Source organism: Solanum stenotomum, chromosome 5 (assembly GCF_019186545.1).
Source record: "Solanum stenotomum isolate F172 chromosome 5, ASM1918654v1, whole genome shotgun sequence".
In the NCBI taxonomy this organism is placed as follows: domain Eukaryota; kingdom Viridiplantae; phylum Streptophyta; class Magnoliopsida; order Solanales; family Solanaceae; genus Solanum; species Solanum stenotomum.
Window position 1 is genome coordinate 21019481 of NC_064286.1, and position 13037 is coordinate 21032517.

The following is a 13037-nucleotide window of genomic DNA, read 5'->3' on the forward strand; positions in this document are numbered from 1 at the left end:
GAACCCTAGTCCCATGTCCACACACTCAGCTCGAGAGAGTGAGTGGGTTAATGTGGAGGTTGGTCTTCATGTGGCAAGTGGGTGTCCGAGATGAACGCATTTGAAATGGGGTAAGTTGCTCGAGAGAGAGCTTATCCCCCTTAAAGTTTCACCTAGTCACAATTATTATATGAATCTTCTATCGAAAGCATGTACCCAATAATCTAGCTTAACCCGTATTCCCGTCACATCCCAAATATCCCCTCTCATTACTTAGAAATCCTTGTTTATTTTGATGTTTTTACTCACTAGTGACAAAACCCCATTGTTAATTGACACTCTTGTGTCCCCCTTTAATTTACAATATTTTTAATCGTTAATGTCTTTAGCTACGACTAGTTAGAACTAAATTTTATTTTTCTATTAATTTTTCAAAACCACTCTCTTGGGAACGATCCCAACCCTTGGTTGGGTTACTAAACTATTGTACGATCGTAGACACTTGCATCGGAAGTTGTGTCTTGATTACGCAAACATAAAAATAGCACTACTGCCGGGGAGTGGTGTTATTTGACAATTCTTAGATTAATAGAATTTTTTGTTCTTCGTAGTTGTAGTCTACTTACCTAATTTTCAGTTTTGTTTTGAGTGTTTGAGTGTTTGTGTGTTTCAACAAACATATGAGTACGAACTGCGAAAATAGCTGACAAGTAGGCCATCCAGCGGGTTATGATTTTCATCGAGATGATATTGATGATATTAATAGTGTGTACAACCCTCCCCAAGTGGGTGAGATGGGTGCAATTTGCATGTCACAAGCAGACGGAAGTATAACATTTGAAGTTACTAGCACAACACTCCATCTCATACGAAGTTTATACGACTTAGCTTATTTCCATTATCATTAACCGGGGGAGCCACTAAGTGGTTGGTCGAGCTTCCAAAGAACTCCATCAAGTCATTGGAGGAGCTGGTTACGACTTTTCATGAAAGATTCTTCGCTTTATCAAAGATGATGAAACTGAGAGATGACATTCAAAATTTTAATCAAAAGGAGGGCAAACCAATTCACGAATCATGAACAAGATTTAAGAGATCTTTGCGAAAATGTCCAACGCATGGACTGCCGAGTGAGTAAATGCTCCAATACTTTTATCGTAGTCTGGATTCGGTTAATAAAGGAATAGTTGTCAGCTGGTGCAAGGAGGAATAATGTTACAATCATTTGAGGTAGCCTTATTCCTCCCAGATGGCATGACTAGAGTAAATCAAGCATGGTACAGAAAAGATGACCAAGTTTCCCCACTATGCTTCAGATTAGCGCAAGAACAATAAAGAAAGGGAGAGGGACGAAAACATCAAAAAGATGTTCTCTCAAATGGAAGTGATACAAGAGCACATGAAGGGGACATATGGAGTATTTCAAGTTGAGGAGGGTTCTTCTTCTGGTTACTCAAGACCGGGGGAGAATCAAGGTTGGAACTCCAAAAAAGTTGAGGGGGGTTATTCATCAGGTTACGTAAGACCGGGGGAGAATCAAGGTTGGAACTCCACAAGATATGAGGAGGGTTTCCACCCACGCTATCAACAGCGGGGAAGAAATCAAGGTTGGAACCATTATAAGAGTGAAGAACCAAGGAGATATTACCACGATTGGGCTGAGCAAGATGACCATGAGGAAAACCATACTCAATTGAGTGAAAGCCCGAAATTAAAAGGAAGTGCAAGTAGTCTTCGGGTAAATGATCTATTGTCACGCATACTTGATAAAGTTAAGGGTTCTGATGATTTGTTAAAAGGGATGAGAAATGACTTTTCATCATTAAACAGTAAAGTGAATTCTCATGATGATGCCATCAAAATACTTGAAGGTCAATTGAGTCTATTATCAACTCAATTAACATCCAGGACACTGATGGAAGATAATGAAAAAGGGCTGGTTGTAGTTACCCGTAGTGGAAAGATGGCAAAAGGAAATGTGATGGAGGATGAGGATCCTCGAATGCATGAAGAAAGCCAGGGTATAGAGGAACGAGAATTGCCCATTCCACAAAACCTTGCCAAAGAACCACAAGAGGATGTAGAGCAACATGTTCAAGTTCCAAAAGTCATGCACCCTTTACCCAAAATACCTCTATTATTTCCTCAATGTTTGAAAAGGAAGAATGAAGATGAGAAGTTCAAAAACAATTGTCAGTATTCAAGAACTTATCAATTAACCTTCCTCTGGTGGAAGCATTGTTGGAAATGCCGGGATATACCAAATTCATGAAAGAGCTAGTTACAAAGAAAATGAGCTTAGACTATGAATGATTGAGGTGCCCCATAGTTGCAGTGTAATTATGACAAATGAGTCAATCACTAAGAGAGAAGATCCTGGGGCATTCACAATCACATGCACAATTGGAATGCTCCAATTCACTAAAGCTTTGTGCGATTTAGGAGCAATCATTAACTTGATGCCCTATGCAATATACAAGCAACTTGGTTTGGGCGAACCAAAGGCAACCACAATGAGACTCCTTATGGCTGATCAATCAATCAAGCACCCAGTGGGGATACTCTATGACACATTGGTAAAAATAGATCGGTTCATCTTTTTGACTGATTTTGTGATTCTAGATTGTGAGATCGATGCTGAAATCCCTATTATTTTGGGAAGGCCATTTTTAGCTACCGGGAGAGCATTGTTGGATATCGATAGCAGGAAATTGAAGTTCCATGTGAACGATAATGAGGTGACCTTCAATATCTGTAAATGCATGAAGCAATCAAGTAATATCCATGTGGTGTCTACTAAGGATGTTATAGATGAGGCAGTGGCAACTGTGAGCCATTTAATGCGCAAGAATGAACCCCTTGAATCTGTACTTGCCAATTATGATGAATTCGAAGTTCAAGTCTTTGAGGAAGTGGTAGCTGCCTTATTAGGGTTAGGAGTATATTTAAGGAATCTAATCAAGTTGGATATCTACCTAAAAAATAGAGAAAGTCCTCCTGCAAAGCCATCAATAGAAGAACCACCGAATCTGGAGTTAAAAGCCCTACCCTCTCATCTCAAATATGCCTCCTTAGGAGACAATAATACTTTACCAGTGATTATCGCAACCGATTTGCTTGAAAGGCATGTGAAATTACTCATTGAAGTACTGCGGAAGCATATAAAAGCTATTAGATGGACAATAGCCGATATAGTAGGAATTCCTCATGGCATCTGTACTCACAAGATTCGGCTCGACAGTGAATGTAAACCTAGTGTGGAGCATCAACGGAGATTGAACCCTCCAATGCAAGAGGTGGTGAAAAAGGAGATCATCAAGTGGCTAGATGCAGGAGTGATCTACCCTATTGCAGATAGTAAGTGGGTAAGTCTATTGCAATGTGTACCAAAAAAAAGAGGTATAACCGTAGTCCCAAATGCAAAAGGAGAACTTGTGCCGACAAGACCAGTGACTGGGTGGAAACTATACATGGACTATCAAAAGCTTAACTCATGGACCGAGAAAGACCATTTTCCAATGCCTTTTATGGACCAGATGCTTGATCGGTTATCAGAAAGAGGGTGGTATTGTCTTTTGGATGGGTACTCTGGTTACAATCAAATCTCTATTGCGCCAGAAGACCAAGAAAAACCACTTTCACTTGCCCTTATGGAACATTTGCATTCAAAAGAATGCCATACAGACTATGTAATGCCCCAACCACATTTCAATATTGCATGTTGTCTATCTTTGCGGATATGGTCGAATACTCTATGGAAGTATTTATGGATGACTTTTCAGTCGTAGGGGATACGTTTGAAGAGGTCTTAATTCACTTAGGGCAAGTGCTTCAAATATGCGTGGAAACGAACCTGGTCCTAAATTGGGAGAAATGTCATTTCATGGTGAAGGAATGTATTGTTCTAGGACACGAGGTGTCGCAACAAGGACTAGAAGTTGATAAGGCAAAAATTGAGGTAATTGAGAAACTACCCCCGCCAATTTCAGTAAAGAGTATTCACCGCTTCTTAGGGCATGCAAGTTTCTACCGAAGGTTTATTAAAGACTTCTCAAAGATTGCACACCCACTATGCAAACTTCTAGAGAAGGAAGTGAAGTTCTATTTTGATGATGCTTGTATGGCCGCATTTAAGTGTTTGAAAGAAAAATTAGTATCCACCTCAATTATCATCAGTCCTGACTGGTCCGAATCTTTCGAAGTAATGTGTGATGCAAGTGGTATGGCATTGGGGGTAGTGTTGGGGTAAAAGCGCAACAAACTATTTAACCTAATTTATTACGCAAGCAAAACTCTGAATAGTGCCCAGCGAAATTTACGGTCACTGAACAAGAGTTGCTTGCAGTGGTCTATGCATTTGAAAATTTCCGGGCATACTTGCTAGGCACTAAAGTAATAGTACACATTGATCATTCTGCACTCCGCTACTTGATGGCGAAGAAAGATGTAAAACCAAGATTGATAAGGTGGGTGCTACTATTACAAGAGTTCGATTTTGAGGTAAAAGATCAAAAAGGCTACGAAAATTAAATGGCCGACCACTTATCGAGTTTGGAAAGAAGGGAAGATGTCAAGCGTGAGGTCGACATAGATGACTACTTCCCCGATGAACAAGTGTTTGATATATCCCTCAAACCTACACCATGGTATGCAAATTTTGCAAATTACATTGTGGGTGGATTGATGCCGGATGAGATGACCTTTTACCAACAAAAGAGAATCATGTTCGATGTTAAAAAGTACTTTTGGGATGAACCATACTTGTTTCAAGAATGTGATGACCATGTTATTAAGAGGTCTGTTCCGGAAGAAGAAGCGGTAGAAATTCTCCATACTTGCCATGCATCTTCAGTAGAAGGTCACCATAGTGGTATTCGCACTGCCGCTAAAGTTCTCCAAAGTGGTTATTATTGGTCGTACCTATACAAGGATGCACATGAATTTACAAAGAAATGCTCTCAATGTTAGCAGCAAGGCGGAGTGTCTAGAAGGCACGAGTTACCTCTCACTCCTATTTTAGAAGTCGAGCTACTCAATGTATGGGGGATCGATTTCAGGGGCCCATTTGTGAGCTTATTTGGAAATAAATATATCTTGGTGGTTGTAAGTTATGTTTCTAACTGGGTGGAAGCCGTCGCACTTCCAAACAACGAAGGAAAAAGGGTTGTCCAATTTCTGAAATGATACATCTTCGCAAGATTTGGCACTCCGAGGGAAATCATTCGCGATGGGGGGTCCCATTTTTGCAATAGGTGGTTTTCAATGGCACTGAGCAAATATGGGGTGAAACACAAGATAGCAACCCCATATCACCCCCAAACAAGTGGCCAAGTCGAAGTGTCAAATCGGGATATCAAAAGCATCCTGTCAAGGACAGTAAATGCCAACAAAACTGACTGATCTAGGAAACTCGATGATGCACTATGGGCATATCGGACCGCTTACAAAACACCTATTGGTATGTCTCCATATCATTTGGTATATGGTAAGGATTGTCATTTACCCATCGAGTTAGAACACAAAGCATTGTGGGCATTGAAAGCTTTCAATTTGGACGGGTAAAAAACTTTAAAGAGAGGGTAGAGCAGTTGAACGAACTAGATGAATTTAGACTCAGATCGTATGAAAGTTCATCCATCTACAAAGAGAAGATGAAGAAATGGCATGATACTTGGATACTCAAGCGGGACTTCATGGTAGGAGATTGGGTTTTGCTATGTAACTCTTGACTTAGACTCTTTCCCAGAAAGCTCAAATCCAAATGGTCTGGACCTTTTAGAGTAACGTGAGTGTTCACTAATGGTGCCATAGAAGTTGAAGATCAGGAAGGACCTAAATTTAAAGTGAACGGTCAACGTCTGAAATTATATTTTGGGAATTGTCAAGAGATTTCTTTGGTGGAAGTGGTGTATTTGGTGTGTTGTTTATACAGGTTAAAGTATGAGAAATGTTCGAAAAAGTGAAGGATGGTAAGCAATAGATCTAGTCAGCGAGTCGCCGAAGGGGTCGGTGAATCTGACTTTATCCATCGTTTGACTCAAGACATCGTCAACATTAGAGTCTGTAAAACTCAGCGAGCTTTGGAAATTATTGGCGAATCGCTGACCATGTCTACGATCACGATGGAAACTGTCATTTGGACCCCCCATAAACTAGAGGTCCGATAAATTTCGGCGAAGAAATTAAACGGTCGTCGTTCCACCGAGTGAGTAGGCGAGCTTTGACTAATGTCGTCGAGTGGGTGAAAACTACATGGTTTTTGCAAGCTAAAGGTTTAAAAGTTTCAACTTCATTCACTTTCCCTCACTTTTTGTCTTCCCAAACTCACACCCGCACGCTAGCTTCTATATTTTTGCATTTCCAGAGTATTTTTAGTGTTGAATTATGCTACGAGTTGGATTACATTGCCTCCTAGCATCTCAATATCCATTTGATCGACATAAAAGAAATGGCTAAACCGAAAGTAGCTGGAAAAGATATGTCACCCCGACAAACAATAGCGAAAAATTTAAGGAAAAACACAAAGGCAACAAATCCTCCCAAATCGAATAATGAGGGCAAGAACCCAGTGCCAACAACAGAACAAATCCCCGAGCCCCACTATCCCCTCATGGAGACGTGGATTCTTCACAGCTATTCGCTCCATTTTGGCGGCTCATGACTTGGACAATCTTAATAAGTTAGTTGCCACTGAACTTTCTGAATAAGCTCCAGGGGCCATTATCAAATTCCAGGCTGACACATCGGGCACTGATGCCCAGAAAGATGGAGCGACTGCGTAGACAAAAATTTTCTTTACCTCCCTCTCTATCTTTCTTTATTCTGAATTCAGGATATTTTATTATTTACATTTGAGGACAAATGTTTTTTATTTTTGTGGGGTGAGGCCCACACATTTTGTGTGCTACTTTTGTTCATGTTTTGTGTTTATATTTGGGTTGTTCTATTTAAAATTGCGTAAATACTGCATTATTGTGGGTGTTTGAGATTATGGCTCCTTTTTGTTTTAATTGAAAAATGATTTTGACCCATCCGAAATTTTTTGCCACCTCTCGTATATTGAATGTGGTTGTTCCTTGGCAAATTTGAGTCTCGATTACGATAAATACCGATGACTTGAATAGTGCTTACAATCGAACGAACATGAATGAATGGCTACGATGAGGCCAAATAAAGTTGCATAGACAATATGTGAACTCTTTGCATCTTGTTGTAATTAGCCATTTATCAAATTGATTCTCTTGCGATGACCGTTGCACACTAGCGAAAGTGTGGAGTCTTGTTTGACTTAAGTGTCGATGCCTTGTGTGATAAGCTTGCTTTGAAACATGCAAGACAGATCCTAGAATTTGCCCCATTGGTCCGATCGACTAAGTAAGGCTAGCTCTTGATGTGATCTTAGGCGATTTAAAGACTGTGAACCAATTTGACATATACCCTTTTGTGGCCTACCTTGTGAGCATGTGTGAACCTCTGTTGAACACCCCTTGAGTCTGACCTTTCTTTGGAAGAAACTTGACGAACACTAAACCTTTCTTTATCTACTACCTATAATCCTCTTGAGTTGTGGTTAATTGAATAGCCAACTTAGGCCAAAGTATGGTGAAAAGAAAAGGGAAAGTCAAGAAGTGCAAGAAAAGTCTCGCTTAACTGTGGTGTTGAGAAAAAGGGAACCCCTCCAAATTATTATTTTTTTTAAAAAGAATGAAAAAGAAAATTGTGGAAAAAAGTACCAAAGAAATGGGGATTCCAAACAATCCATGGGAAGTGAATAATGGGATGACTTAAGAGCACTACCAAAAATGATGAAGGAAAAGGAAGGGGAATGTTGTGAATATCACATCTCATGAGGATGAAAGCCACTAAGCGTAAATGACCATACATTTGCACTCAACCGATTACATGCCTTAAGAAGACCTTTTTGATCTTGAGTAAGCTGAAACAAATGTCGATTGGAAAATACGAGTAAACCAATGGGTGAAAGCATGCATTGTGTTCCTCTTTGTGAGTCTGAGCATTGTATTTGATTCCTGAACTTTAAATTGATTATACCCTTGCGTGTGAAAATGGAATCATCATTTGTGTGAGGGCAATTGAAGGCTTTAGTTGAGCTTGAACTTGCATTTGAAGCAAGTATTGCAAGCTTGAGAATCTTTGGTAATGGTGTGTCACAACTTCAATCTTTGAGTACACAATTGATCCTTGCATAATTAAATTGAGTCTTGTTGTGTGCATTCATAATTGAGTCTTGTGTAGCACTGTTCGAGACACCATTTTTGAACGGCTGAACTTGAGTTTGCTTGAGGACAAGCAAAAGTTTAAGTTGGGGGTGTTGATGAGTCCACAAATTGGACTCATTTAGGGCTATGTTTTAATAGAAATTGTGTCCTCAAATGCTTATTTTATCTCAATATCTGATGAAAACCCTTAAGTTTCAGGTATTTGAAGTTTTAAGGAAATCATGGACACTATGTCGCAAAAAGGATCAAAAAGACTGAAAAAATAAAGAAATGAACGCCTGAGGATCGCCAAGTCCACTTGGCGAGTCGCCGAAGGATCTTACTTCGCCTTTTGTTCCAGTGTGTTGAGCCCTGAAGGAAAGGATCAAGTCGGTGGAAAAAAAAAGCAGTTGACGCATTACCGAGAAGTTTCGCTAAGCAGTACCATGTCGCCCAATTACCCAGAGCACGATGATGCTGAAGGATGGTGCAAGACGGCGTTAAACTACATCAAAAGACAAATCGCCAAGTTGATCGATGATTCTGACTAACGACGCTGAATGATCTGCTGCAGCACAAATCTGTGAAAATTATAAATACTAGTTAGAGTAGTAGTTTTAAGAATCGGACAATTATTATACTTCATATAGAATAGTACTTTTTGATAGTTTTGCTCTAAGTTTGAGAGGGTTTTGAAGACTTGAAGTTCCAAAGGGTTTAATTTTCAAGATTTGGGTTTGGGTCTCTTGGATTCTTCAATTTTGGCTTGTATCAAGACTTAAATCTTCATACCCAGTTGAATGTGAGCTTAATTTGGTATAAATTTATATCTCTTATAGATGTGTGGCTAAAAACCCCAATTCTTGGGGTGTGATTTTGCGAATATGGGTTAAGATAATTGTTGGGACTTGCTTGCTGATAGTTTAATCGTAATTTAATTGTGATTTCTTTTAGTAGTTGTGGATGAATTTAATGAATTTGTAGTTGCAAATACAAGTTTATTTATGTGTTTCCGACTTGCTCGAGAGAGAGGTCGTAAAACTAAAACTACTAAATTGATGGACAGTGTGAGTGGGTCGACATGAGGTTCAGCTCGAGAGAGTGAACCCTAGTCCCATGTCCACACACTCAGCTCGAGAGAGTGAGTGGGTTATGGCGGAGGCTGGTCTTCATGCGGCAGTGGGTGTTCGAGAGGAACACATTTGAAACAGGGTAAGTTGCTCGAGAGAGAGCTTATCCCCCTTAAAATTTAGCCTAGTCACAATTATTCTATGAATCTTCTATCGAAAGCATGTACCCAATAATCTAGCTTAACCCATATTCCCGTCACATCCCAAGGATCCTCTCTCATTACTTAGAAATCCTTGTTTATTTTGTTGTTTTTAATCACTAGTGACAAAACCCCATTGTTAATTGACACTCTTGTGTCCCCCTTTAATTTACAATGTTTTTAATCGTTAATGTCTTTAGCTACTATTAGTTAGAACTAAATTTTATTTTTCTATTAATTCTCAAAAACACTCTCTTGGGAACGATCCCAACCCTTGGTTGGGTTACTAAACTATTGTTCGATCGTAGACACTTGCATCGGAAATTGTGTCTTGATTACACAAACATAAGCACTCAACTCACCTTTAGCACAACCTTTCATCCACAGACGGACGGGCAATCAAGGAGAACTATTCAAGTGTTAGAAGACATGTTGAGGGCATGTATGATCGACCTTGGAGGGCATTAGGATAAGTTCCTACCTTTGTGTTAGTTCTCCTATAATAAAAGTTACCACTCCAGCATTGACATGGCAACGTTCAAGGCACTTTATTGGAGGGGATGTAGATCACCCATATGGTGGTTTGAGGCTGGAGATGTGAAACCTTTGGGGGTTGATTTGGTGAAGGATGCTCAGGATAAGGGACGAAGCATCCAAACTAAGCTTCTAACAGCTCAGAGTTGATAGAAAAAGTATGCAGATCGTAAGGTAAGGGACATGATATTTCAGGCTGGTCAACAAGTTCTTCCAAAAGTGTCACCAATAAAGGGGGTGATGAGATTCGGCAAGAAGGGCAAACTTAGTCCTCGATACATTGGACCATTTGAGATTCTTGACTGTGTAGGGTCAGTGGCTTATAGGTTGGCTTTACCTCCTAGCCTATCTAGAGTCCATTCAGTGCTCCATGTGTCCATGTTGAAGAAGTATCATAGGGACGGAAATTACATCATAAAGTGGGACTTTCGTTTGTTAGAAAAAGACCTTCAGTATGAGAAGGAACCGGTTGCAATTCTTGATTGCGATGTTCGAAAGTTGAAGACCAAGGAGATAAAATCCGTGAAAGTTCAATGGAAGCATTGTCCGATTGAGAAAGCTACCTAGGAAACTGAGAAGGACATGCGAGACAAGTATCCCAGTTGTTCGACGATTCAAGTAATACTCTACTCTTGCCTCAGCCATTTCTCCTAGTTTATAACTCGGGGACAAGTGATGGGTAAATTGGTATCTATTGTAATAACTTGTTCCCATCGTTATGGAAAAACCAATGGAGAAGGAATTTGAGCCAAAAAACTTCTGAGTAGTAACTTGGAAAATTCTAGCCTATGCCAGACTTGGCGAAACCTAAGTCAAGTGAGGTCTAGGGCAATCCGGTAAAAGATGGGGGATTTAATTATGAGTTTGATCATGAGAGTGGATAGCCAAGACGTTAAAGAGCATGTATGACTTTACGGAATTTAATTCGGGTGAGTAAAACTCCCGAAACTGATCTTGGGCGTGAAGGGGTAGTTTTAGAACATTCGGGTTTGAAGGTGTGTTGTGAAATGGGAGCTTGAAACTCAAATTTTGAGTTTCTATCTCCGTGCAAGTCGGTGTGGCGGGATGGGGCCCACCATGGCGGACCAGTCGCAAATTAAATCAGGGAAAAACCCCAAAAATGTTATTTTCTGCAAAACTTCTTTCCTCAGAGATAAAGGGTGACCTAGAGCAATTCTTATTAGATTTCCACAATTTCTCGCGCTAAAGGTAACTTAATTACTCCCCTAATCCATATCTCGATTCGTAGAACTTAGAATCTTGGGTATTTATCGTTGGGGGATGGGTTTTGGCCTGAAATTAATGGTAGGAAAATCCCAATTTGAACATTAAGATCATGGGTTTGGCCTTGGGTTAATAATTTTCTTATTATCCGGGTAAATTAGACCTTGTTTAGTGATTTTTGCATTAATTGCTTGTTTTAGATCAAGAAGAAGCTGAAAGATTCCAAAAAGGGAAGGCTCACATGTCTTAGGAGTATTCAAGCTTGATTTCAGGTAGGTGATGGTTCGATTTCCTGTTGTGTGATATATGACGGTTAATTGCTTTATTGTATGTGTGCATGTATGTGAATAGGGAATGTGAATCAAATCTAATGAAATGATTATGTGTAAATAATTATATGTCATGAACCTATTACTTGATTGTATAACTATGAGTATTGTTCATTATGGGTGTGATTGTGACTATGGTTGTGCTGACTAGATTGATATTGGATCGGGTGTCACGTTCTGACACATATATTGGATCGAGTGTCACATTCTGACACATGTATATTGGATCGGGTGTCACGTTCTGACACACTAACAGTTTGGTAACAGTTTGGGTGTGGGTTCCATGAGAGAACCACTTGTGATTATTACGTTCATATCTACCTGTCATTGATATAGGGAAATTGTATGCTGCTCCTAAATGATAACTGTATTATGCGTTTTGTATATGTATGTTACCGTGTTGTAATTTCTTGTGTGTATTTTACTTATTGGAGTAGCCGAGTGAGCCTATCAGTACACCATGGTTTTGTGTATTGATACTGCACTTGCTCTTTCTTTGTTGAGTACAACGCATCTTCAAGCGGCTACTGACATACCTCAGTTAGGAGATCTTTGACCGAGACCAAATTCAAGGGTGAGCTAGTTATTTCAGTGCCCATGGATCCATCGTTAATTTAGTCCATTCTTTTCGGACTTGGACTACATGTTTAGACTTTTACTTATGTTTAGTTTCCGGGGTTGCACCCCCTCTTTCTTAGATTTGTTGATTGCTAGAGTTTTGGTACAATGACTTTCAGTCCTAAGGGTTGAATTTCCGCGATAGTTGTTTGTTAGACTTTCGGAGTTTATGGGAACTCCATATTTAATTTGTTATTTAAACCTGCTTATGTATCTTTATATGCTTTAGTTTCTTAAAATGTTTAGTTGGGGTGTAGTAATGGTTCCCCCACTGGAGGGTTAGCGTGGGTGCCAATCACGGCGGTCTAGGTCGTGACATAAGTCTAGACTTCATTCCTCTTGGGATCGACCCTAAACTCTAATAGGTTCTTTATTTGAATAACGATCACTTATACTTCTTTAGGGAGGTGTAATTTGGGCGTATCAACAAGCCATGTTTTTGCCTTCTACTTAGTGTGTTGTCACTTGTATGTTAATTGTGGTCATCATCTAGGCTTAGACTAGTAATTACCATAGCAATTACTATTTGGAGTTGTGTGCCTTAGAAAATCCTCCGACGTTATTTTGGATAGTTCTAGCTCCCAATAGACTGATGTAGCAGACTTGGGTATGATACTATGAATCCTTAGCTCAATGAAAACTCTGCTTTTATTGGACTTCCAATCATAACCCTCTATGCTTCAGCCCCGAATTTTCGGCCTTGTTAGTTACATTGGATAGGGTCATGGGTTTCGAGTTGGAGCAAGTCCCTTGTAACTCTGAAGGTAGTCCCGTTCAATGATTTATTCAGGCATGATAATGAGCGTGTGATATTTGAGTTCTTCAGAGTGTTCTAGCCACGGTTCAAAGTCCAGGCGCACTTCA

The 13037-nt window shown here is 39.8% G+C and overlaps 1 protein-coding gene across 1 annotated transcript; it reads left to right on the forward strand.

Annotated features, from left to right (window-relative positions):
* Window positions 1-2321: 2321 nt before the first annotated feature.
* Window positions 2322-4509, forward strand: LOC125863764 (uncharacterized). The gene is made up of 3 exons (XM_049543773.1): window positions 2322-3225; window positions 3334-3668; window positions 4282-4509. Exons 1-3 carry the CDS (start codon window positions 2322-2324, stop codon window positions 4507-4509), a joined length of 1467 nt encoding a protein of 488 aa, XP_049399730.1.
* Window positions 4510-13037: the final 8528 nt, after the last annotated feature.

Bases quoted from the DNA above. Each gene is read 5' to 3' on its own strand.
- LOC125863764 (XM_049543773.1), top strand. From the start codon at position 2,322: ATGACAAATGAGTCAATCACTAAGAGAGAAGATCCTGGGGCATTCACA. The intron at 3,226-3,333 runs GTAAACCTAGTG...ACCCTATTGCAG, and splicing joins GATTCGGCTCGACAGTGAAT to ATAGTAAGTGGGTAAGTCTA. The intron at 3,669-4,281 runs GTAATGCCCCAA...AACTCTGAATAG, and splicing joins AAGAATGCCATACAGACTAT to TGCCCAGCGAAATTTACGGT.